This window comes from Ostrinia furnacalis, unplaced genomic scaffold (assembly GCF_004193835.3).
Source record: "Ostrinia furnacalis isolate ACB-3 unplaced genomic scaffold, ASM419383v2 OfSCF1862, whole genome shotgun sequence".
NCBI classification, from domain to species: domain Eukaryota; kingdom Metazoa; phylum Arthropoda; class Insecta; order Lepidoptera; family Crambidae; genus Ostrinia; species Ostrinia furnacalis.
Genome location: NW_021132101.1, coordinates 310,242 through 335,991, shown reverse-complemented (window position 1 = coordinate 335,991; position 25,750 = coordinate 310,242). Strand labels below are relative to the sequence as shown.

Below are 25,750 nucleotides of genomic sequence, written 5' to 3'. Positions count from 1 at the left end.
AGGGGGTTAGGTTTTAATTGATTTCCCAAAGTCAGAAATAAAGTAATATTACTAATAAAGTCTTCGTAAGGAACAATAATTTTCAAGCATTGAAAATGTTCAATGTATTATTATACGAGTAGCTGTACCCAAGACTTGTTGCTGTTGTTATAATGTTTCTAATCTTCTAAAATGATGACTCTACAGATAGACTTAGTAAGGAAGGAGTTTCTTTTCTTTTTAAGGCAACACGGAACCTTAAAACTACCCTGTATTTAATAAAATAGAAAGTAGAGCGTTGTTAATTTAATCTGGAAGCGAGTAAAAGCGGTAATTACATCCTGAGCAAAGTGGCTGAACGTGGATATTGCCGTGTTCTTTAGTTTTAATTTTTCAGGAAAACCATAGTGGGGCATTTATCATTTTAACCTCCTATAGCAGTCTACTGTTCTACTTTAAGCTCTATAAAGCACAATATCTTTTTTTTATATTGGCATTGTTATCTACCTTCTTAAAGTCATCAGTCTATTATGCAGTTGGGTAGAACATGGACAACGTGGTATCAAATCTAGAAGCCATTAATTACCTCTTTTCTGGATATCGAGGCTGGCTAGTCGGCTTGCTGCTATGTAAGCTTGCTGTGATTTTTGACCACATGACACATGATCCATTAAGGCCTGCTATATTCTAACAAAACTGGGAACTGAATAATCTGATACACTGACTGTATTACTACAATGCACATAACGGGTGGATCTAGCAATTGAACTCGTAAAAGTAACTTCAAAGCTATTTTGATATGCTAGAACCTAACGTATTCATTTACTCGCTCAAAGAATGTAGGACAAAAGCACATAGGAAAATGCGATTCTAAATATACACTTCTTTTCCTTCCCCATTTCAGACACATTTTCCGTCCTATTGCACCGATATTGGGGCCGTGTTTGCGAACAAATACAAGCATTGTTTGTTCTGCCTAACCAAGGGTGTTCGAAGCATGTCGCAGTATGTGGTTAATCCCCATAGTCTCTAATTCAAGGGTCATAAGGTCGTAAATAGTTGGGGGAAAAGTATTTCCAACAAACTACGCAAGAGCAAGTTGTAATATCTGCAAAACTGCGCATATTCCGTTCGATCAGCGCCACCGTTTCCCAAACTGGAAATTGGTTATTTCCTGTGGGTGGGGGGCGCTTGGTAAAATGTTTTCACCAAGCCTTTGACGTCGATAAAATTCTTTGATCATCTAAGCGTTTTAATGCTTGTTTTAGAGAAATTTTCCCCCCAAAGTTAGGATGAAATGAAAAACAATAACTAAACAGAGGCATTGGGTACATTCAACCAATATTTTTAACATTCAACTGAATCTTCCAGGTGTAACTACTTTGAAAGTTATATGTTGTAAGGATTTGTANAGTTTCTGTCTCATGAGCCTTGAACATAAGATTGGTATTGTGAATAATTAATTAATGTAGAGTCTTATGAAGTATTTTATGCTTGTTTCTATATTTCCAGTGGGATATAAGTTTTGAAACTTTGCGAACCGTTGACCTAGACTTATTGCATCGGAAAATTCCGTTGTATCGAGTTGAAAGCTAATATGAAGTACGCTGCACCGCGTGTGTTTCTCATTGTGTTGTATGATTGCTAGCTAACTCGTGCAAATCTGTTGGGCTTCAGTTACGAGGTCAGGTGTTGCTGATTCAGGACCAAGGAGAATCAAACTTGCCTTTTGTAGGTTTTCAGGAAAATGATGATTGAAAACAAAGGTTTTAATAAGGTGGGTAACCTCCACCTACATAGTAAACAGCCTGAAAGATTTTAATAAATGAACACCCACAACACCGCATTGCAATTGGAGTAAACCTAGCACCAGTTGCAAATGCATTTCAGTAGCACTAATATGTATAAAAAAACCTCCCCGAACGTGACTGTGAAAGTTACCAATTTTGAGAAAATAGTTTATACCTACTTCAGTAAGTACCTACACAAAAAGGTAATTTAGAAGTTACTAAACTTCTATATTACCTGTTGACTCACACTTGCACTATAGGTAGATGGTTTAGAACTATGCTTTAGAGAAGTTTGTTATGGTGTCTTCACTTAGGTTTTACAGAGGTGCAAAGTCAGTTAGATCCTTTTCATTTCAATCAACTGATACTATAACTATAGTATATTTACTGGATAACCCGTAGGTACGAGAGAGACGCCTTCTAGATAGATATTTAAGTGTAAATCTCCAAGTTTTCTAGTTGTTTTTTTGCTGAAATCCATGAAACAAAACAGCCAAGTTGCAAAAAGTATTTATTAACATAGAAAAGAATACAAAACACTATAAAACTCCGCGCCTTCAGAAGTGGGACTGCCTTATTTCCATCGGTAAACTGAAACAGAAGCGAAATTACATCAAAAACTTATTACAAAACAGCAGCTTCAACGCTTCAATTTCTGGAAGGTATTGTATTTTCAACGTGGAAAATTCCGCGGAAAAGCTGGGAAAAGTCCGTTAAAATAAAGCGAGAATGTTTGTTGTTCTATCACGTGAACTACTGAACGATTAAGGATAAAATTAATAATGCAAGACCACTAATAAAGTGCTGTTGTTTGTTGGTAACTGTTTTTGGCATTCTTATTTGAATCCATGCGTTCACATTAAATGGAATGGAATGGGAAAGGAATATAATACTCAATGCAAAATTATTTATAAATTGATATGCCAATATACAGCCGACGAAACCCTTGTTCGCAAATAAAAACGATTTGATTTGATAATATTTTTTACTTCGCAGCTTCGTATCGTCAACACCACTGGCTTTATTGTACAGTCTTAATCTATCTTTTATCTTTATAATATTCATGTACATTATTTTGTACATACATGAACTTTCTCTCTCATGCATAGTAGGTACTTTCATTTACTTGATTAAAAAAAGCTCTTTAAAATTAACATCAAACGGTACGGTACGGTTAGATCAGACAATTTACTCGATCGATCCTTGGCTAGGTACCTGAAACTTCGTCTGAAACCGGCTTCTCATCAAAGCCGTACAAAATGTACAAAATACGTAGGGGAGAACGGGGCTATTGTAACAGAAGAGAGTTATGTGACATTGTCCATTTTTTTTAACCTATTAACTACTAGCCTTTGAGGTGCCTGGATGCGGGCGGCGCAGGACCGGTCATTGTGGAAATTTTTGGGGGAGGCTTTTGTCTATAGTCCGGTCGCCGAGCACGTAGAATTTATCACATTCATCCTTATCGTTCACGCGTAATTATAATATTGTGGTCGCGACTGTGCGACGGGCGTCCGCAGCTAGTGTGCGAGCGCGATAGCATAATTAAGTGCGAGCGATAAGGATGGGTAGCTTGGGGTCAATGGACGAAATTCTACGTGCTCAGCGACCGGGCTTTAGTAGTGGACGTCATTTGACTGAAACGAACGATTAACTACTAGCGAGCTCGTAACAGTGCGCGTTTTTAGTTCAAGTCTCGAGCTGAAAATAGCTCAATTAATAGGTTTCTAAAATCATCAATGTCACAACTCTCCTCGGTCTCCCCTAGAAGTGGCAAGCCAGGATCAATCTGCATGGTAATTAAAGATTCACCGACCCTTTAATCAACTCCAGCCCTCTTCGAGACTTTCAAATCAGCAGTTTTAATCTAATTCCCGAAGTTGTGAGATCTCGGTAATTCCATTGGTATTAAAGTTGGCAAGCTATGGACCACCGTTTTACCTTCAACGTGAATTTGAAACGGCTAAGATTATCTAATTATCTTCTAAATATAATAACTCAAAGGTGACTGACTGACTGACTGACATAGTGATCTATCAACGCACAGCCTAAAGAACTGGACAGATCGGGCTGAAATTTGGCATCCGCTAAGAAAGGATTTTACGAAACTACCCCTAAGGGGGTAAAACGGGATCCACGCGTACGAAGTTGCGGGCGGCCGCTATAGTAGTGTAATATTAAACGTTATTCATACTGAGAAAAATGGGTTAGGTCCTTTTATGGCAGGGCAAGTTATATTTGGGACGTGTGTAAATGCCTTGAAAAGGGCACACTAATAAATAATTTAAATAATTCGAATTGAATTTTAAAATAGGTACCTTTGGTTAGTTTTAGTGCATTAAGATTTGGTTATGATTTTTTTGGACCTTTGGCTAGTTCTTCAAAGTGATCTTAACTTCTTAGTTCTGGTTTCTTTTATCTCTATCGCTCGAAAATGATTCGAAAAAAGTGGGATATAGTACTCTCCCCGGGGACGTTTGACTTTATTCCAGTTGGCTTAATTGACTAAAATGATGATGATGATCAGTACCAGAGTATATACAAATGAGTAGGGCATCTTCATAGAAACGCACCGAGCGCGGAGCGAGCAAAATTTAGCGTGGATTAGCGGGGTGTTGCGCCGAATTTTGTCAGTGTGTGCGTGCGCGCCGCATACGTATTGGCGCGCTCACATACAAACCGCGCTCGGTGCGTTTTTATGAAGATGACCTACTCATTTGTATTTACTCTGTCAGTACTCACTTAGGTTGTATCAAATGGAACGGCATCTTCCTCACAGCTTCCTCAGCAATATCCAGAGGGAAGGCAAACTCCAGCATGTTCTCATTCAAGCAGTCATTATACGTCGACGCCAGTTGACACCTGTCAGACATGCCCTCGATGCTGTCCAGACAGAGTCTGGAGATGCTGTTGAGTTTCCTGACTACCCTCGAGTTTTTGCCGTTGACGAGGCTCGCTTGGTGCACCAGCAGATCTCTGTTGACCTACGAAAAAAGAAATTTCAATATAAGATTCCCATGAAACAAAAAACAATAGTGTTTCAACCCCTTCAATTTAGAATCATGAATATCCTTTTTTGGGCAGTTAGAAAAGGGGAAAAACAAGAAAACAATTCTTCTGAAATAAAAACGCCTACATAAATTATGTTGCGACGTTATCCTCAATTCCAGGAAACCGATTAAAAGTGCAATTTTTCCATCTGCGATTGTGTGGGGTGGTTCTGGAGAAACGCCTACGCTAAAGAGAATAATTGTGGAATAATGTAGTACATACATTCTATTTATACTATTGAGGAGCATTTGCCCCGAAAAGGGGTTTATTAATGGCAGACTGATAAAGCATTTGAATGCGATTATAAAAAATAACATCTAGAAACATAATTTATAACAACTTAGTCTGTACTTTATTAATTAGGTACTCTGTAATTTGTAAATCCAACTGTTGCCATGATGAGTCTTCCAGCGATTTGGCCCACTTTTAGATTGGTCCACAGGCCAAGTAGCCGGATTTTATTTTATTTAGGATAACAAACAGGATTGAATTTTTAAATATTTTTTTCTGCAAGTGGGCCCACTCTAACATACTAGAGTAGATTTTTGTTGATATTGTGTTTGAATTATTAATAAAACATTGAAGGTGGACCCAGTTGCCCGAAGAAAAAATCTTTAAAAATTCAATCCTGCAACTTGACCCGTGGACCTAAAGCTGAAAGTGGGCCAAGTCGTTCTGAAAGATTCTCAATTTTTTTATGCAAGACAAGGCAGGTTCATTCATCAACAGCCCTTTACAGTCCACTGCTGGACTATGAGCCTCCTCCACTATAGTGGAGGGTTTTGCCATAATCTCCACGCTTGGCAGGCGGGTTGGAGATCGCAGTTTAAAAGATTGATGTTTTTCAGAGAGCGCTGCTGTCAAGGCAGGTATTTGACTGCAATCGCACCTGGTGTTACAATACTCGCGTGGTACAAAAGTAAATACCTAATCCAACATAGGTGGTAGGTATTTATCGTGGCTTGTAAAAATCTTTTTTCGTATTCTTCTTCGTACCTCTTTAATTCTCTTACCTTCCCATGGTTGATGATGTCACTCTGCTCAAGCATGCAAGCAGCGAAGCACTGTCCAGACCTGGAGACTGGCGAGGAGTTGGTGAAGTATGCTCTGACGTCCTTGGGGGAGGCTCGCACTTTGATGACGCAGGACTGCGCCAGACGGACTAGGGCGTCCAGGTGGCCTTGGACCTGGGAAGTTATATGTGAGAAATAATAGTTTACACCTCAAAATTGGAACTGATTCTTCATCATCATCATTTAAGTCGTAGAACATCCACTGCTGAACATAGGCCTCCCCCAATGATTTCCACAAAGGCCGGTTAGTAGCGGCCTGCATCCAGCGACTTCCTGCCACCTTTATGGGGCCGTCCTAACTGATTCTTATAACATGGTAATTCAGTCAATTAACAGCAGGTTATAAGTTGAAAAATTTTTTTGTGACTGAAAATCTATTTTTATGCTATTCTAGGTTATTTTAGGTAGCCAGACAGCCCGATCACTTGTCATGGTCGATAGAGACTTCTTTGGGTATCATTGGCTTAAATAAAAGGACAGAGCTTCACCAGTAGTTGATTAGTGTGACCCTTAAGCTCTTACCTTACCTTAGGATTATTACCTTACCCTTTAATTCTTACCTTANCTGGATAACCAGTAGGTACGAGAGAGACGCCTTCTAGATAGATATTTAAGTGTAAATCTCCAAGTTTTCTAGTTGTTTTTTTGCTGAAATCCATGAAACAAAACAGCCAAGTTGCAAAAAGTATTTATTAACATAGAAAAGAATACAAAACACTATAGAACTCCGCGCTTTCAGAAGTGGGACTGCCTTATTTCCATCGGTAAACTGAAACAGAAGCGAAATTACATCAAAAACTTATTACAAAACAGCAGCTTCAACGCTTCAATTTCTGGAAGGTATTGTATTTTCAACGTGGAAAATTCCGCGGAAAAGCTGGGAAAAGTCCGTTAAAATAAAGTGAGAATGTTTGTTGCTCTATCACGTGAACTACTGAACGATTAACGATAAAATTAATAATGCATGACCACTAATAAAGTGGTGTTGTTTGTTCGTAACTATTTTTGGCATTCTTATTTGAAAATCCACGCGTTCACATTAAATGGAATGGAATTTAATACTCAATGCAAAATTATTTATAAACTCTTGTTCGCAAATAAAAACGATTTGATTTGATAATATTTTTTACTTCGCAGCTTCGTATCGTCAACAACTCTGGCTTTATTGTACAGTCTTAATCTATCTTATATCTTTATAATGTTCATGATGTACCTTTGTAGTTACATGAACTTTCTGATGCATAGTATTTTCGTTTGCTTGATTAAAAAAAGCTCTATAAAAAATTAACATCAAACGGTTTTAGATCAGACAATTTACTCGATCGATCTCTGGCTAGGTAGGTACCTGAAACTTCGTCTGAAACCGGCTTCTCATCAAAGCCGTACAAAATGTACAAAATACGCAGGGGAGACCGGGGCTATTGTAACAGAGGAGAGTTATGTGACATTGTCGATTTTTTTGAACCTATTAACTACTAGCCTGGGAGGTGCCTGGATGCGGGCGGCGCAGGACCGGTCATTGTGGAAATTATTGGGGGAGGCTTTTGTCCAGTAGTGGACGTCATTTGGCTGAAACTAACGACTAACTACTAGCGAGCTCGTAAGATAGGTCCCATTAATTAATATTTATTGTCCGTGGTGCATATCTTTTTCATTAGGTTACAAAACCTTTCTTTGTCAACTGTCATCCGCATTGCAATGGAGGGAAGTCAAACTTCAACTTCGAACTCCTCCTATGTTCTTCTGATTAATTTCGTTGCGGGTCCAACGACAGTTTAACTTTCCCCCGGGACAAACTTGACCTTCACTGGTTGGGTTTTTATTGGCGGTCAAGCAGTAGATCCTGGCTACACAAAAGTTGCAGTGGTGGGAAAGAGAGTTGGGAATAGTCCCGTTAGCGAGCTCGTAACAGTGCGCGTTTTTAGTTCAAGTCTCGAGCTAAAAATAGCTCAGTTGATAGGTTTCTAAAATCGTCAACGTCACAACTCTCCTCGGCCTCCCCTAGAAGTGGCAAGCCAGGATCAATCTGCATGGTAATTAAAGATTCACCGACCCTTTAATCAACTCCAGCCCTCTTCGAGACTTTCAAATCAGCAGTTTTAATCTAATTCCCGAAGTTGTGAGATCTCGGTAATTCCATTGGTATTAAAGTTTGTGAGTTATGGACTACCGTTTTACCTTCAACGTGAATTCAAAATGGCTAAGATTATCATTATCTAATTATCTTCTAAATAATAACTTAAAGGTGACTGACTGACATAGTGATCTATCAACGCACAGCCCAAACCACTGGACGGATCGGGTTGAAATTTGGCATCCTCTAAGAAAGGATTTTACGAAACTCCACTCCTAAGGGGGTAAAACGAGATCCACGTGTACGAAGTCGCGGGCGGCCGCTAGTGTAATAATAAACGATATTCATACTGAGAAAAATGGGTGAGGTTATTTTATGGTAGGGCAAGTTATAATTTGGGATGTGTGTAGTGAAAATGCCATGAAAAGGGCCTACCTAATATAATTCGAATTGAATTAAAAAATAGGTACCTTTGGTTAGTTTCAGTGCTAATGCACTTAATAGATTTGGATAAGATTTTCTTGAGCTTTGGCTATTTCTTTATTAGAGATAATAACTTCCCAGTTTTGGTTTCTTTTATCTCTGTCGCTCGAATATGATTCGAAAAAAGTGGGATACCGTACTCTCTCCAGAGAAGGTAGACTTTATTCCAGTTGGCTTTATTGACTAAAATGATGATGATGGAAACTGGAAAACGCAGCGTGGGATGTCCACTCACAAGGTGGACCGACGACCTGATGAAGGTAGCAGGAAGGCGCTGGATGCAGGCCGCTATCAACCGTGCGATGTGGAAGTCATTGGGGGAGGCCTATGTTCAGCAGTGGACGTCCTACGGCTGAAATGATGATGATGATGATGATCATACTCACTTAGGTTGTATCAAATGGAACGGCATCTTCCTCACAGCCTCCTCAGCAATATCCAGAGGGAAGGCAAACTCCAGCATGTTCTCATTCAAGCAGTCATTATACGTCGACGCCAGTTGACACCTGTCAGACATGCCCTCGATGCTGTCCAGGCAGAGTCTGGAGATGCTGTTGAGTTTCCTGACTACCCTCGAGTTTTTGCCGTTGACGAGACTCGCTTGGTGCACCAGCAGATCTCTGTTAACCTACAAAAAAGAATTTATTTCAATAAAAGATTCCCACTAAACAAAAAACAATAAATTGTTTCAACCCCTTCAATTTAGAATCATGAATATCCTTTTTTGGGCAGTTAGAAAAGGGGAAAAACAGGAAAACAATTCTTCTGAAATAAAAACGCCTACATAAATTACGTTGCAACGTTATCCTCAATTCCAGGAAACCGATTAAAAGTAACCGAGTAAAATTTTTCCATCTGCGATTGTGTGGGGTGTTCTGGAGTAACGCCAACGCTAAAGAAAGTAATGTACAAAAAACAGCACATCAGACTACCCATTTTCGTTGAAAATTCGTTCGTATTACAACTGCATAAAGACCCCACAGTGTTTCCTTGACGTGCTGTCGTCTGTACCATTGTGTATTTATAGAACATTAGCCCAGAAAAGTAGGTTCTGGGTCCACGGTGGATAGCTTATATTATTAATTTGATTGTCACATGGCTTTCTACAGGCATCATCATCATCGTCGTCATCATTTCAGCCACAGGACGTCGTCCACTGCTGAACATAGGCCTCCCCCAATGATTTCTAGATCGCCCTGTTGGTAGCGGCCGGCATCCAGTGCCTTCCTGCTACCTTTATGAGGTCGCCGGTCCACTTTGTGGTTAGACGTCCCACGCTGCGGTGCGTAATACAGGAATAATTTCCTTAAATAAATACACATACTCGTAGCACCCACGAAATAGTACCTTTTTTATACCGCGTCTGTTTTACCCTCACCTTCCCATGGTTGATGATGTCACTTTGCTCCAGCATGCAAGCAGCGAAGCACTGTCCAGACCTGGAGACTGGCGAGGAGTTGGTGAAGTATGCTCTGACGTCCTTGGGGGAGGCTCGCACTTTGATGACGCAGGACTGCGCCAGACGGACTAGGGCGTCCAGGTGACCTTGAACCTGGGAAGATCATACATGAGAGGGAAATACCTAATGGTATAAATTAGAAGTTCCAGGTTTATGAATCAGTTTTCAAAAGATCCCTAGTATATTTTTTAATTGTTTGATTCGCCTGAAAGTGAGACAGTGGAGGAAATTCATTCTCCTATAATAGGTACTAGGTTTGTTGCTGCATTCAAATAGACCACTTGCAAGTCTCAATTGACTTGATTGAGTTGATATAGACTACTTTTAGGGCGCCGGGAGACCCACAAATAGTAGGATGCAGACGCAATTTAAAATAAACTGGATGGAGCCAAAGGTGTTTAGTATAGTCATAATTATAGTGTGATCACTAAGCTCATATCTCTTACCTTCGGATCTGTAAAATCGACCAGAGTACCAGAGGTGCCATGAACTTGCACCGTAAGCATGCAGGGTAGAATGACCGTCAATATATTGAGCCCCATCATGGTTCCTGAAATAAATAAATTGTTACTGAAGCTGTATATTCGTAAGAAGCCAACTGTGAAATTAAGGCTTATAAAAGTAAGTAATCTACTACTACTCCTTGAGTGAGTACACTTCTTCCTTTAAGCAAAAGTTACTGAGCAGCTTTTGATAAAATTACACGGTCCTTTCTAGTAAAGAAAGATTATTATTATTTACCTATTACAGAAGGCCTTTATGATATTTTAAGCTGTAGAGAACTTATTACGTAATTTTGTGATATGAACTAAGCAAGCATATTACCGTACGTACGTACGTAGCGTACTCATCAATTATTATTGAATAAACTGACTCAAAGGTCGAATAAAAAGGTTCAGCAAAATGGTACAGAAATCCGTTTCCACAGAACTTACATGAACTGTCTCGCGCGCAGCTGTAGACTCCAATGCGTTTCCTGCGCTCGCGCCAGCTGTCCTTTTAAAAAGAAACCTGAAAAAACTCCGATTGTGCGATCAAACAATGTTCAATCACTATTGTTGCGAAACTAGCTTTTGTTTCAGCTTACGACATCAATTTGGCTGATATTTTGAGTGTTCAGTGACTGTAGAGGGATAAGAGAGAAGAAAACATCCTGCCCCGTACTACCAAACTGTGGAATGGACTCTCGTCTGCGGTGTTTCCGGACGGATACGACCTGCAAGCTTTCAAGAAGAGAGCGTCTCACCTTAAAGGCCGGCAACGCACCTGTAACGCCCCTGGGACTACGGCTGTCTATGGGCGACGGTAATCACTTACCATCAGGTGATCCGTCTGCTCGTTTGCCTCCTGTCACATAAAAAATATATTTGAGGTTACTGTCTGTAGAAAATGTAGCCTTCGATTTCGAATTGAGTACGTATATCGCTTCGTAAGTCGAATCATAAAGTTAGCGAATTAAAGCGATGTCAAACTTTATTATGAACCACTTACTGAACTGCCATACCCCCATAATCCGGCTTGTGCTTTCTGAAATACAGAATTTTTTTTTATTTGAAAATTCGATTGATTTGAACAAAAAATAACATGAAGGTTTCATATGAATCAATTACGAGTATGTAACTAACTAAACGAAAGCAAACTACAAACTGGTTTTACACAATTTGTCCCTTCTTGGAAATGAAATAAACTTCAGAAATTATCATTGTACCTACATATTCATGAAACTGTTATATTCGAAATGATATCGATATATCCGTCCGTCCGTATTAATTTTTATACAGTTCATTGATACAGACTAAAAATTAAATATGCATGCGATAAAAATTCGTTTCGTATCAAAAATGCCAAAAACACACACACCAGTTGCAGTGTTGTTTCGTACAATACATATAAGCTTACGCAGGTTGCATAACTTTACATAACAGTTAACAAATGCGAAATTCATAGCGATACAGTAGAATTAGTGATGTTACTTTAATCATCGATAGCTTTGGCATTATCTTTAAACTGTTTAAAAAGTGTTTTCAATTACAAAAGAGTGTGAAAGTGTGTATCAAACTCGCGCATTGAGGGCCTGTATCTCTCTACTCACCTTTCAGTAACTTCTTATCTCGTTAGCTGAAATTTTACCTACTTAGAGAATCTTAATACTCCAAAAAAAGGAAACCAAATTCTATGGAGAGCTGATAAGTCTTGACTTGGGATAAGTCCAATGCAAAACGGATTGCAGATAGCAAAGAAATGATAATGTAGTTAATCTAAAGAAAAAGTTACACACCACTGATAGTGCGCAATGTGCATTTTAAATTTTAATAGGGAGACATTCAGTGAATTATCGAATCTAATTTGTTGAAAAATATATTTGTTGAAATGTTTCCTTCTAAAGAAACGAATAAATTTATTGACATCGCACATCACTAGGATTATCGATATCATCCTACATCTGAGTGGGTTTGAAACGTTGAAAAATAAAACAGTTCGGTGAAATTCCACGCATGAACGTTTTTTTACAATACGCGCTGCGAATGCTGTGATACGGAACTTTTTTGCGTGGGTTCGACGCTTGCCAGTGCCAGCAGTATACGAGACGTGTGTAGGTAATGCAGGTCTTTTTATTTGTATCGGCTACACAATGCATCCGATCAATCAATATGTAAAAATTCTAGGTATAAAGATAATACTTATTATGTGTAAAAGTTTATCTGGTGTAGATAAGAAGAGGTACATAGATAAGAAAAGAATTTCATAGAAAATGAAGCGGAAAACCATTATTATGACTCACTATGAAAACTCATCAGCATCAATCTAAAAATGCAGTTTGATACCTATCCGAAAATAGCGTCTATTACAAATTTTACATAAGCGGTCACCTTTAATAATTACAAAATGTTCAGCTTGATATGCTATCGTCGATAACATTTTCTATTTATAATTAGCAGAATAAGGCACTGTAAGAGCGCAACTAAAGTAATTAAAAAAGTTGGCTATCCTTCAAATCTTTCGCATGTACCTATTTTGAATACACACCGTTTTATACCGAACTTTTTTCATCAGCCTACGAATGCCAAAAACTTAGCATTATTATTATTGGGACATCTCCACTGGTGTGGGACGTGGGACGTGATACTAATGGGGGGAAATACGGGAACTTTTGACGTCCCCGCGCAAATTGTTCGCGGGGACTCTACACGGCCACCAATTTACTTTGACTTGATCCTTGAGGATGCCACAGTTCAGATGAAGGCAATAACTCTAACAATCTAGTGAAGGTCGCGGGAGCACTTGGGTGCAGACAGCGCAGAGCCGGTCGTGGTCGAAATCCTGTGAGAAAGCGTTTATTAAATCCAGCAGTGGACAGCTCTCGGTTGAAAAGATTTTGTGGAGAAATTTAGTTTCAAAGATAACTTTATTTTCAAATCTGAGGCCATTTTGGGTTCTGGAATAAACTGGCACAGACATTGAATTGAAAAGTCTCTCGAGTCATGCAAGTTTACAAGTTGTCCACATAACAATTTGCTTTGGTTCAAAAATCTTGCTTATAAGAGTGAGAGTGGTATTTAAGTCGTTTGAAAATAAGATGTGGCAACCTCATCATCATCATTTCAGCCACAGGACGTCCATTGCTGAACATAGGGCTCCCCTAATTATTTCCGCATCACCCGCTTGGTAGCGGCCTGCATCCAGCGCCTTCTTACTTTTATGAGGTCGTCGGGTCATCTTGTGGGTAGACGTCCCACTCTGTGTTTTACGGACATAATCCTACGGATTAGCAAGCTGAAGTGGCAATGGGCAGGGCAGAACTGACGGCCGATGGGGCAGCAAGGTCCTAGAATGGCAACTTCATGGTTTTCTTCAAATCCGAACTTGACCTATTGTTCCATAATTATACTGTGACGAAGACGGCTAGTCTCCTTATGCAATTTGTGAGGGAATGAAAAAATATCATGGCTCAAGATATCTTGGTCGTCAGTAATAGGAGTTTATTTCGCATCGCGGTCGCACGAGATACGGCGTGAACAAATTTATATTAGACGCTAAATTGTTCTGTTGTGCCTTATGTTGTAGATGATATATTGACCGAGGAAGTATATCTTACTGTGTTTAAGCTATAATAAGGGTGATTATGCTATAAAAGAAGGTGTAAAATGATGCATGGGTAGCTTTTCAGCGGTCACTCTATATGATTGCGTTTTGCCAAATTATTTTACACGATTCGTGTTTGATTTCTTAGGTTCATCTCTCATTTTATTGATTCAAATGAAAAAGTAAGCCAGCCAGAGGCTGTCTTACTTTGCAACTTTTTTTGTGGTAGGTAGGTATACCTAATAGACTTTTCAGCTTAGTGATAGATAGGTATACTTATACTTTTTTCTTGGAACTAATCTACGAATCCAAGAAAATAGACTTTCAATGAAACTAATAATTAGTGGTGGTCTGAGGTTTTGTTTAATGCATATTACATGAGTAAATATTTTGGCATTAGCCTTCAGCATAGAGTATTAGCAACACGAAATGGTTATAAAATTGGTCGGCCATTTAAAATAAATTATTGTAATCGAGCCCGTTGTACCGATGCATAAACGCCATTAAGCTCTGCTGGAACTAATCACCAAAATAGAATTAGTTGATACACATCTAAATTCTGTGTTGGATCAGCCAAACTCATTCATTCGCGTTTCATACTTTAAAAGGAAAAGAAGATCAGTAAAATGAAATCGACAATTCTGAAGCTGTTGATCGTTCTGTTCCTGACGTCTCTTCTGGTTTCGTTTACTCTTTGTCAAGAAGAAGAAGCTAGTTCAACGACGACGGCAGCTACCACAAAGGCAGAAGAAGAAGAAGAAGAACCGCCGAAGAAAGGCTGCTCGATTTGGTGTTGGATACAGAAGATCGCCATGTTTGTTATTTCTCAGCTTCTTAGTGGTAACTGAGTGTGTTGTAATTAAAATACTGATGCAAGTTAACAGTGTTTTTTTCCCAATTGAATTCTTGTAATACCGATTTCATAATGTGATCCTATGTTAAAATGTTATGAACTAGTGAAGTTTCCTACTTTATTAGTTATTTCTGAAATGGTGACCGAAGAATTAAATTGTATTGTCGAATATATTTGCTCTTTCTCAATCAGTAATTAAATGATAATAAATGAAGTGAAATCTTCTTTTTTTAAGTGTTTACATGAAAAATAACACAACTCAACCCATATAATTTTCTTCTATTTAGTAGAGTAATCAATGAAGACAATAGAATCTTGCTAGGTTCTTCTGCATAACAGTGCTGAAAAGTTGTTTTGAAAATAAAGTAGAAAGGAGAGAAACATTTTACGCTTTACACATTTAAGTGTAAGCATCCTTGTCACGGATAAATAAGTGTTCAGATATATCGGCGAACGGTTCCATTCCGTAACTTTCCGCAGTGCAACTTCGTTTGAAATAAATTTGTATCTTTTTTAGAGATCCGTGAACCAATGAAGGTACCAACTCGCACATTTAGAGGGGCGAGTTGACGAACAAGTCGAAATAGGACTAAAACTACAAACATATCTGTAATGTTATAGTTAATATTGAAATCAAAATGATTATTGCTGTACTCATATAATCTTTTTAAGAGCATTTCCTTTTGATTGCTATCTTTCTTACAAGGTTGTGATTTGGAGGGCAAGTAGAAAGGCACCGTTTCAATTAAGACAAGTCAAATGAGATAACTCATTAATTTTTACAGCGGATATGTATGTAACATAACAAACATCATCACCATCATCATTTCAGCCATAGGACATCCACTGCTGAACATAGGCCTCCCCAAATGACTTCCACAATGGCCGTAGAGCTTTTGAAGAATTTTTTTATGAACTGGTTTCTATTTTCATGTCGTTACTAAGCTGTGGAACCCAGTAAGTTTTCCAATTTACGCTTGACTGTTTTCCTTTGCGTGAATCCGACAGTCTTGAGTGCTCGGCAAACGAGCGCCGGCGTCTAAATCAAACACATTTGCCGCGTTTTTATTTTTGTCAGAATTTTTGGGTATTTTTCGATGTGTTAAAGACTACTTTGGAAGTATGTTTGGTTACATTATTATGTTGTTGATGATGTGATATCGACATTAGAAGTATCCCCACAGAAACCTATTTCTTCGTCCAGAAATTAAAAGTATCTTAACAGAAATCAATTTTCCTTAGAAAATAAGACTTTCAGTTCATATTAGGTATATTATACGTAAATGTAAAAGTTTGTAAGGAGAATAGACAAAATTTCTGTCTGTGAGTGACAAACCAAAAACATGTGGGCGAAATCGATGGCAAAAGATAGTTTGATGTCTTCAGGGAAAATATTTCCAATTTTCTTTTTCCTTCTCGGTTTATTGGTTTTCAGTGAATATCAACAAAAAACGCTTACTTGTTCAGTATTTCTTGCACAGCAACACATTTAGTCGTTCTTTTTTATTTTATTAGTAACATTTTCTGTGCAAGACTTATTAATGTTTAAAAAGTTGCTTTAAAAACTTTAATTCAGCTATAGCTACCTATGTAGTCACATCAAAAGGAACTGGTAGGTAGGAAGGGTAGATACTTTTATATGCATCACATTGTATTCTTCTAACTGAGGGCTTTGTAGCTAGCTAGCGAGCGCGTTAAAAAAAGATTTTAGTTATTGAAATGAAGATTTTAGATCTTGAAAGTTTCCGCTAGGGGCGCTATACAATCCGTCATACATTTAATGTCACTTTTTTACGCAGTCGACATCTCACACTACACCTCCCGCAATAATTTCTACATCGCCCGGTTGGTAGCGGCCTGCATCCAGCGCCTTCCTACTCATCCCCCTGTTCGAGTAGATAACTACTAATATTACAAATGCGAAAGTTGGATGTCTGGATGTTTGTTACTCTTTCACGTAAAAACTACTGAAAGGATTTTAATGTACAGTATTATTGTTTATAACCCAGAATAACATATAGGCTATAAATTATGACGATATATCGTGTGACATTTATGTATATGTGACAAACTAAATTTCACGCGGGTGAAGCCGCGGTCAAAAGCTAGTAGATAGATAAATCCTTATTTTACAGTTTCTTTCCATGTAACTAAATATAGATAACGAGATACTAGCAGCTGCAATAGTGTGCGTATTACAATGGGAATATGAACGGATCATCGTGGTATTAGGAATTTACTGGAGCAGCTTAATTTTGATCGAAACGAGTTAAACTTAATCTTCCAATTGCGGGACGGGGAAGTATTAAATTATGCTGCGGTATCGAGAGGTTTTTATTTTTCTTGTTAAGAATTTTCTCGACGGATTGCTAGAAGTACTTAACGTATTTAGAACTTGTGACTCATGTTCTAGTAGTTTTTATTCGAGAATTTCGAGATTATGTTCGCTTCGCCACATCCTTATTTTACTAATTGTTAATGATAGCAATATACCCCTACGTATATTACTAGTACTTCTATTGTTAATTATAAAAAATTAAAGGCACTGGTGGTCATGGTCATGGTGTCATGCCAGAATATCAAGAAAAGTTAATGTCTTGAAATGAGGAAAATGTCTTGAAACCTTTTTAATTTCGATGGAAAAAAGCATTTATAATAACATATCCGCTGGTACTGGGAAGACGTGGCGGAAGACAGTCCACCTTTGTTAGAAAAGAGGTAGTAAGAAAAAAGTTGTGCATAAAGTAACACTGATAAAATAAACCCCTATAAAATGCCAGTATTTACCTTGACGTGTCGTCGCCTGAACAAACCCCTATCAAATGATTTCTGAACGTAAGTAGGTACATTTTCTGTTCGTTTGTTTGATCATTAATACCTTTAATGTTCCCGCCAGGTCCCTATGCCAGGAGCGCTTCGATACCTCACAAAGGAACAGCTAAAAGAAATAAGCCATTCCATTTCAATTAAAAATATATTTTTTGAAATTTTTTAAGATTTTCAGAAAAGTGTTAGCCAAAATTCTTTGACCAGATACCTAGTAAAAAAATCTTTCATTACCAAAATTACAAATTACAGCTTACTAGTAGTCCTCAAACTAGGTAATCCTGTATCATGGGGACATAAAGCGTAAGTGCTGAATAATAACCTTTCTGAAGCTTTTAAGGTCGACATCAACGCAAGTTCAATACGTTGAATGAATATTCAAATCTCTAATCGTTGCATTTACTTTTTTCTATGAATATGAGGTATAATTTGTCGTACTGTATTGGGCTACAAGTTGTGCTAAACACGACCCAGAGCAATCTTATGTTAACACACATTTTTTTTGGATTAATATTTGTGTATTGATTGATATTTAATTAAGTTTGTAGTTACCTCGTAACCAAATGTTAATGTTCGTAATTTAGTTCGTATTGGTAGAAATTTGTTGATTTTTTTTGGACAGGAGGCAAATAAAATAAAATAGTGTGAATGTACTGGCTGATCTTTGTCGAGCTGTGGTATTATCCCAAAAGAACGTCATCATTTCCGACTAATCCGACGTGTCAAATTAAATTCAAGCTGCGAGTAGGCTTTTATAAGGATTACTTGTGTTCCTGCCAAAGATCTGAGCAACGTACCTATAAAGGCGCGTCAAGCTTTACACTATACGACCACATAGGACCTTATACAGTTGTAATAGACGCTATTTTGCAACAAAAATGTAAAGGCTTACGTATTCTCGATTGTACAATGACGTGTGATACAGTTCAATCTTTACTCTCTGTATGTGGATGAACGGACGTTTGTAAATTATTTTCCTGTAAGTAAACTACTCGACGAATCTTGATGAAACGTTGTAATATTGTATGAGTAGTTAATAGTTTAGGTATCAGGTTTAGGCAAGGCTTTTAGTTGGGCCTTATCTTTCATGAAAATCTATGAGGACGCACTTTGGAAGGTAATTGAAACGAAATTGATACATTTGGCTATATTTCTATAAGCTCTATCTATAAAAGATCACGATAGAGAGTTTTAAAATACTCATTGAACATAATTGTGTGAGCTATTCATAATGCCTTTTACTATGACTTCGCTGGGCTTTGGCGGTCAGTCATTTACATATGAGTTTCAGTTAGAACGAGAGTTGGGAATAGTCCCATTAATGGCAAACACACACTCATTCTGAACACTATAATCCGGGCCTTTTCTAGGCGAGGAGTGAATAGGCACTTACAGGGCAGAAATGTACCATCCTAGACTACATCTCACTTAACACCAGGTGCTGTTTCGGTCAAATACCTGACTTGTCTTCATAAAAAAAAGTTTTGCCCTATTTTGTTTTCACTGGGGAAGACTGGCATTATTCCAATACCAACAGAGTAGGTACAATGCTGTCTCAACTAAAGACGTTGGATTTAAACTGTTTACTTTAATAAGATTCTGTACAAGTGCGTGCAGTCGTTGAAGACCTTAGCCTTTCGGCAGACATCTTGTTTGTGCTGAGTTGCGTCTGCGCTCTCCACGCATGAGCTTCCGAAGTCGCTGACCAGGTTCCTCTGGTCGAGCTGGTGAGCCAGTTGCACTCGTTTTCTGAAAATAACATTAATTTTAGAATTTACCGTACCTAACTTGGTTTGGTGATCATCAAGCACGTTTACGTATTTACATCTGTAACACTTAGTTTGATGATTGTCATCATCATCAGTCTCCACCGTAGGGGCACGGCCCTTTAATAATTTACCGGAGGCAAATAGATATGTACCATCCTAGACTGCATCCCACTTAACATCAGATGCGATTGTGGTTAAATACTTGCCTTGTTGTGCATAAAAAACAGGCTCTGCGCAAACATTTCAAGGAATGACCTTTTTTTCTCCATTTTCTCGCTATCTCAGACATGAGTGATGCGTACATCTATAATATTATTATGTTTATGTATTTATGTGTATGTCTATTACATTTATTTGTATTATGTTATTTATTTTATGTAATCTTATGTAAGTAGGTTTATTATCAAAAATGTAAATTTCTTGCACCGCCTTACTCTTTCTGCATGGCCCGTGGTTGACTGGCAGAGAATGCCATCCGGCATTAAGTCCGCCACAGTGCATTTGTTACTTTGTGTGCTGAAGTATACATAAATAAAAAAAAATAGAGGATTGTCTACACTACCCACGCTGCGCGCTGCACTGGTCAGACATAGAATAAGTATTTGAAATTTTATAGTTGATCCAAAAAACAATTCAGTTAAAGCCTGATGTAAATCGGAAGATAAATCAATCGAAAAAAAATCGGAGTAAAATAAAAAAATCTTACAAGTGTCTTATGGAATAAGCTGAACATCACGTCACACAATTAAGTAGGAAAAATAGTATTTCGTTAAACAGCACTATATTTATACCTAAGTAATGCTGAAATAAGTTCTGAGTTCTCAGAAGCTGAAGGCTTTTGCTTTTGATTCTAGATGAAGTTCGATATTACATTTTTATACCAACTTCTAATTAAAGTTGCTGGTTTCAAAGAACTTCGCCATTTTGCGGCAGATTATTATGTACAAAAGTTATATGTTTTAATGAGAAAATTCCAGTTATATGTTCATAGTTACTGCTAGAAGCCTTTTAATGATTACTCCGAGTTCTTGGTAATTCGAATTTGATTTTGATTGTAATTAATATGTATTCACAAATTCTGCTATAGGCTGGATTGTAATATGAAACTATAGACGCTAGATGATTATGAAAGTTAGAATTCTGTAAATTACAATCTAACCTTAGTTTAATAGCTGAAGCATGAAACTTTTTGTTTAGTCAGTGAGATTGGAATTTATTAATGACTAGCTTTCCGCCCGCGGCTTCGCTATTTGTCTGTCACAGAAAAACTTTATCGCGCGCGTCCGTTTCAAAAACCGGGATAAAACTATCCTATGTCCTTTCCCGGGACTCAAACTATCTCTATGCCAAATTTCATTAAAATCGGTTCAGGGGTTTAGGCGTGAAAGCGAGACAGATAGACAGACAGACCGACAGACAGACAGACAGAGACAGAGTTACTTTCCCATTTATAATATTAGTAGTAGGCGCTCCGCAAGCGTAGGACCGGTCTTTGTGGAAATCCTTGCCTTTGTCCAGTAGTGGACGTCATATCGGTTGAAACGAACAAACAAAGGCGCTCTTCGTATTATGGCTATAACTTATAGTTTTCTTTTCAATTCCTCACCTATAAATCTCCAAATTGATGACGCCATTCGCGGACATTATACCCAGCTTCTTCAGGACACAAAAGATGATGCACGGCTCATCAGACTCTTGGATTTCCACGTGTTTGGCTTTCGGGAACATCTCGTTGAAGCACTGCTGCGCTACCAAGTCGCTGAGTTTGTCGTGGGCGTACATGACTGAGATGCGGGCTTGGGCGATGTATGGAAGCAGCAGGACCAGAAGGATTGAGCCTGGAACAATGGGAGCTTGGTAATGCGGAGGTTCGCTTATCCGATGTCCTTATTACGAGAATGTGAAGTAAATTGGAATTTATATCATGTACAGTACAGACGAAAGCATAACTGTGGCATCTTATGTACCTACCTACTTAGTTATTATGCAAAAAAAGTGTGATGTTTTGTACCATTTGGTATTTCATATACTTCTTAGTTATACAGAGTTGCAGACTTGCAGAGAGGCTACCTCGTTATACATAGGACTTTAGATCAGAGGGCCTAGTGTGAGTTTACATTAAACGCGCTCACTATGAGCGCGTCAAAAATGACATTAAATGTATGACGGATTGTATACAGCGCCCCTGGCTGTTCAAAAACTAAAATTTTCATACATTTTATATGATGTAAACTCACACTCGGCCCACAGTGTTAGTAATTTACACTTATTATTATTCTGTGGTAATACCGTCAGTGTATGTGTGTAAAGTTTTCTTTACCCTAAAAATGCTAACCCAATTTTGATGGCTTCGACGTTTTGACGTTTGAAAACTATGTAGTTTGTTCAGGGAAAGTGTAATTAGCTATACGAAATTTACGTTACAAGTTTGTTTATTGGTATATAGGTACTCTTCGGAATTACTTTACGTATTAGTACACTCAGTAAATAAGACAAGACTGATAATTTTCAACCCAGACGAACTCAGGGTGGCTTGCTAGTATAATATTAGATTTATGTTGTCGGCCGTTTGGTGTAGTGGTTCAGAACGGACTACTATGCCGAGAGGTCCCGGGTTCGATTCCCGGCCGGGCAGAAATTGAAATGATGAATTTTAATATCTGTGACGGGTCTGGGTGTTTTCTATGTATAATGTGCATGTATTTACAAAAAAAAAGTATTTAAGTATCTTTATCCCGTCGTCTAGTACCCATAGTACAAGCTTTGCTTAGTTTGGGACTAGAGGCGCAGTGTAAAATGTCCAAGGATATTTATTTATTTATTTATTTATTATGTAACTAGTTTTTGGAACTTCTCCAGAAAACAGGTAAGCATTCAATACCTTCTAAGTATAGTAACATGGCTATCAAGTTATTTATTTATATTCTCATGAAATTTAAACATGTAATAAAAATCCACAGAACACTTTGATATGCTAAGATATTCATTTTATGCTGAAGTAGCGTTCCTAATCAGAAACTTTTCGTTCACTTTAGTCATACACATAATTTTGGTAACTCAAAGGTTGAATAAAAGAAGCGGGAACTTTGTGTTGTTTATTTACGAAAGTATCAAAAATTCAAAAATATTCTAGTTAACTACCATTCTTCAGGGTCTCTGAAAGAAATCGCGTACAGTTGAGTGCAGTCGTTGAAGACTTTGGCCTTCTTGCAAACATCGTGATCCAAATTCATCCCATTGATGTTCTGTGCACAGGTCTCCCCTACATCTGAGATGAGGATCCTTGGGTCATATCGGTGGATGGCTTGGACTCTTTTGTAGTAGTTCTTGATGTTGATCAGACCGTCGTTGGACATGATCCCGAACTTTTTCAAGACGCAGTGGATGATGCAGGGGATGTCATTCCTGTCTATGTGGAGAGGGTACTGGTATAAGTTCCGAGGGTACATCTCGGTCAAGCATTCGTTGGTGACCTTGTCGCTCTTTTTGTCTCTGGCGTATAGGATGGATATCGACGGCTCCGAGTCCAGGCTTTGCGATAGGAACTTGGTTTTGGCCTCCACCGTGATTAGCGGCAGAATTGTCAAGATGAGTATCTCTGAAAGTATTTAGATAGACACTCTTTATTGCACACAACACTGAACCGACAGTTCCAAAAAAATTGCTAGAAAGCGATGTCGAGTTTTACGCAATTTTGTATTTTGACTCTCTCGCTATATGTACAAATATTTCAGTCTGTAGCAAACGTCTGAAAATAATATATAGTAAACTGATTTAGATTCGCATGTGTTTTGATTATAGTATTTCCATTAGTAAATCATGTTTGCGACTAGGTTTTGAATGTAAAAGACAGTTATTTGAATTTTTTTACTGTATCGAAGGATAAAAGATATAAGAAGAACCAAATGGGCACTTATTTCCGTGGAACATTACATGTCTATAAAATGTATATTCCTAACATTCCCATTTCTAATATATTAGAAACGGGCCAAGTTACTGAGAAATGTACTCGCTCAAAGGGAGTTAATCTTGCGTTCAATTTTAAACTTTAGCACGTCCGTTTAAGATTCAATTCGTGTACACGTCCCAGCTTATAAGCGAACGGTTGCATCGATCTTGCATGTCAAAGGAAGTTGAGCAGTGCATTGCATCTAAATGGATCCTAACGAAAAAGAGGATATGCCATTTTGGACCTCTTTGAGGCGTGAAAAATTTACAATAGTAACTATAATACTTATGAGAGTGACCGTGAGGTCTATTAGAAAGTAGGTATGCTTTGTCACTTTCTGGGGGCGTAGTGTAAGTTTACGTCAAACGCATTCAACATCAACTGCGTTAAAAAAATATAAAATATGAAGATTTTAGTTCTTGAAAGTTTCCGCTAGGGGCGTTGTACAATTCGTCATACATTTAATGTCACTTTTTTACGCAGTCGACATTGAATGCGTTTGACGTAAACTCACTCTACGCCCCCTGTACGATAAAGATTGTATCGATTAATTGTTCAAAAATAACTTTTTTTTTTTATTTATGTGACAGGAGGCAAACGAGCAGACGGATCACCTGATGTTGATATTTATTTAATTTTCAGTAACTATAGTTTTTTAATAAAAAAAATAACGTACCTACCTTATTATGTAACATGACTGTTTATTTTTAACTGACTGTTTATATTACTTACTGAAAACCTGATTTTTCTGTGGCAAGGTTTTTATTTGACTGCTATTTGATGACATATTTTTCGATACAAAATCTTTCTGTCCACCAAACTTAGTCTGATGGTTCTTTCAAACTGATGATTAAAAAAAGCAAAATATTGCAATTTTCATAACTAACGTATTCACGAATCACTCATTCTCTTTCACAGACACTAGTTTCATAAAAACAGTTGTTTTAAAAATATTTTATACCTTTTGTCTATTTCAAAGGAATTAATCAAAAGTCCCATTCTCACTGTTAAAATATTCTTTTGTTGTAAGGAGATTCTTAACGCTTTCTCCCCTCGCGATAACATAGTAGCGAATTCTTAAAGAAATGGATTTGTTTTCTGAAATATTTCCATTTTACATTTGCATTTTGCTTGAGAAAAATCTGTTCTTTTGTTGGATTTTTTCTCTGTTATAAAACAAGTGAACGCTCGCGGCTGTTGGAGTTTGTATTCTGCCTAATTCGGAGACCATATTTAGACCATTGTTCTAAAAATAGTATGTTAGGTAACAAAGAATATAAAGGGCCATCTTAGAAAAAAGTTAAACACCCGTTGAACACTGATTTAAAATGTGTTAAGTGTCACCTGGTGTTAAGTGAGATGCAGTCTAGGCATTTCCATAGTAAATGTCATTTTAAATAAGTTTAACGCGATTTTAACTTTTTGTAATAAGGCTCAAGGGTTGTCACTTAAAATAGTCTTTCAAATGAATACTTTGTCTTAACTTTGACAGTAAAAAATACATTAAAAACTTACTTTCCATGTTAACGTAAATTAGTTTTTCACAAAGGACAATTAAAACTCATTCTAGCACAGTCAAAGTGGAGTTGCTCAACCAAACTGGTATAATTTTCGTTGTCGGTCCTGAAAAGGTTTGTTTAGGTATTTTCGGAACTATGTTTTATATACCATTTGGTTTTGAAACAATCGCCATTGTTCGTAAATAGCGATAAGCTACAAGCTGTGGTTTAGTACATTTTTTTCTAGCAGGTGTTGATAAAAATTGTTGATGACAATTATTATGTAAGATAGACAGGTGGTTCTCTTGTCAGTTTGTCTAGAAATATCTTTATTGGAAACATAATTTGCCATATTGTGCTAAATAAGTTGTTGAAAGGGGGATTAGATGACTGTTTTATAGTAATCTCAAAATCGAGGGCCAGTTCAATCGAAGATTCAAAAGATAGTATTTAGTTGTCATTTCTTTTTCTGTTATGAATGTAACCACTAAGGTCATTCTGGTGTTAGATATAATGATTTTTAAGATAACATATCTCATTTGGAACGATAATTAGCTTAGCGTGACCTCTAATAACGGGCAAAAAAGTCGAGTTTAGATAGTTAAACTTATAATTCAGACACGTAAGCTATAAATCACTAATATCACAATTCCCCCAGGTATTTCAATACCTATCCGCCATATTTGTGTTCGACACAACAAAGTAGATTTAAAATTCAAGTTTGCCCCTACATTTTCATATCCAAAGTACAGTCGCCCAAACATGTTTTATTTTCAACCTTATTTCGGTGGGGTACAGCGATATAAAAATTTCGGGATCCCTGTACATACCTTTTCTAGGGAAAGCTATCAAGTCGACGTGC

The 25,750-nt window shown here is 37.6% G+C and overlaps 3 protein-coding genes across 3 annotated transcripts; all 3 read right to left on the bottom strand.

Annotated features, from left to right (window-relative positions):
• Positions 1-2,326: 2,326 nt before the first annotated feature.
• LOC114353940 (uncharacterized) lies at positions 2,327-7,136 on the bottom strand. The gene is made up of 4 exons (XM_028306131.1): positions 7,107-7,136; positions 5,834-6,007; positions 4,512-4,753; positions 2,327-2,360 (listed from the first exon to the last, which is right to left on the bottom strand). The coding sequence occupies exons 1-4, from the start codon at positions 7,134-7,136 to the stop codon at positions 2,327-2,329; spliced, it is 480 nt and encodes a 159-aa protein (XP_028161932.1).
• Positions 7,137-8,832: 1,696 nt separating this feature from the next.
• LOC114353939 (uncharacterized) lies at positions 8,833-21,280 on the bottom strand. Its single transcript, XM_028306130.1, has 6 exons — positions 21,047-21,280; positions 19,259-19,420; positions 11,414-11,436; positions 10,356-10,459; positions 9,829-10,002; positions 8,833-9,078 (listed from the first exon to the last, which is right to left on the bottom strand). The coding sequence occupies exons 1-6, from the start codon at positions 21,220-21,222 to the stop codon at positions 8,833-8,835; spliced, it is 885 nt and encodes a 294-aa protein (XP_028161931.1). The 5' UTR covers positions 21,223-21,280.
• Positions 21,281-22,577: 1,297 nt separating this feature from the next.
• LOC114353938 (uncharacterized) lies at positions 22,578-23,042 on the bottom strand (the record flags this gene model as incomplete). Its single annotated transcript, XM_028306129.1, has 1 exon — positions 22,578-23,042. A coding segment is annotated over one exon (465 nt), but the record flags the coding sequence as incomplete, so codon positions are not given.
• Between the last annotated feature and the right edge of the window lie 2,708 nt (positions 23,043-25,750).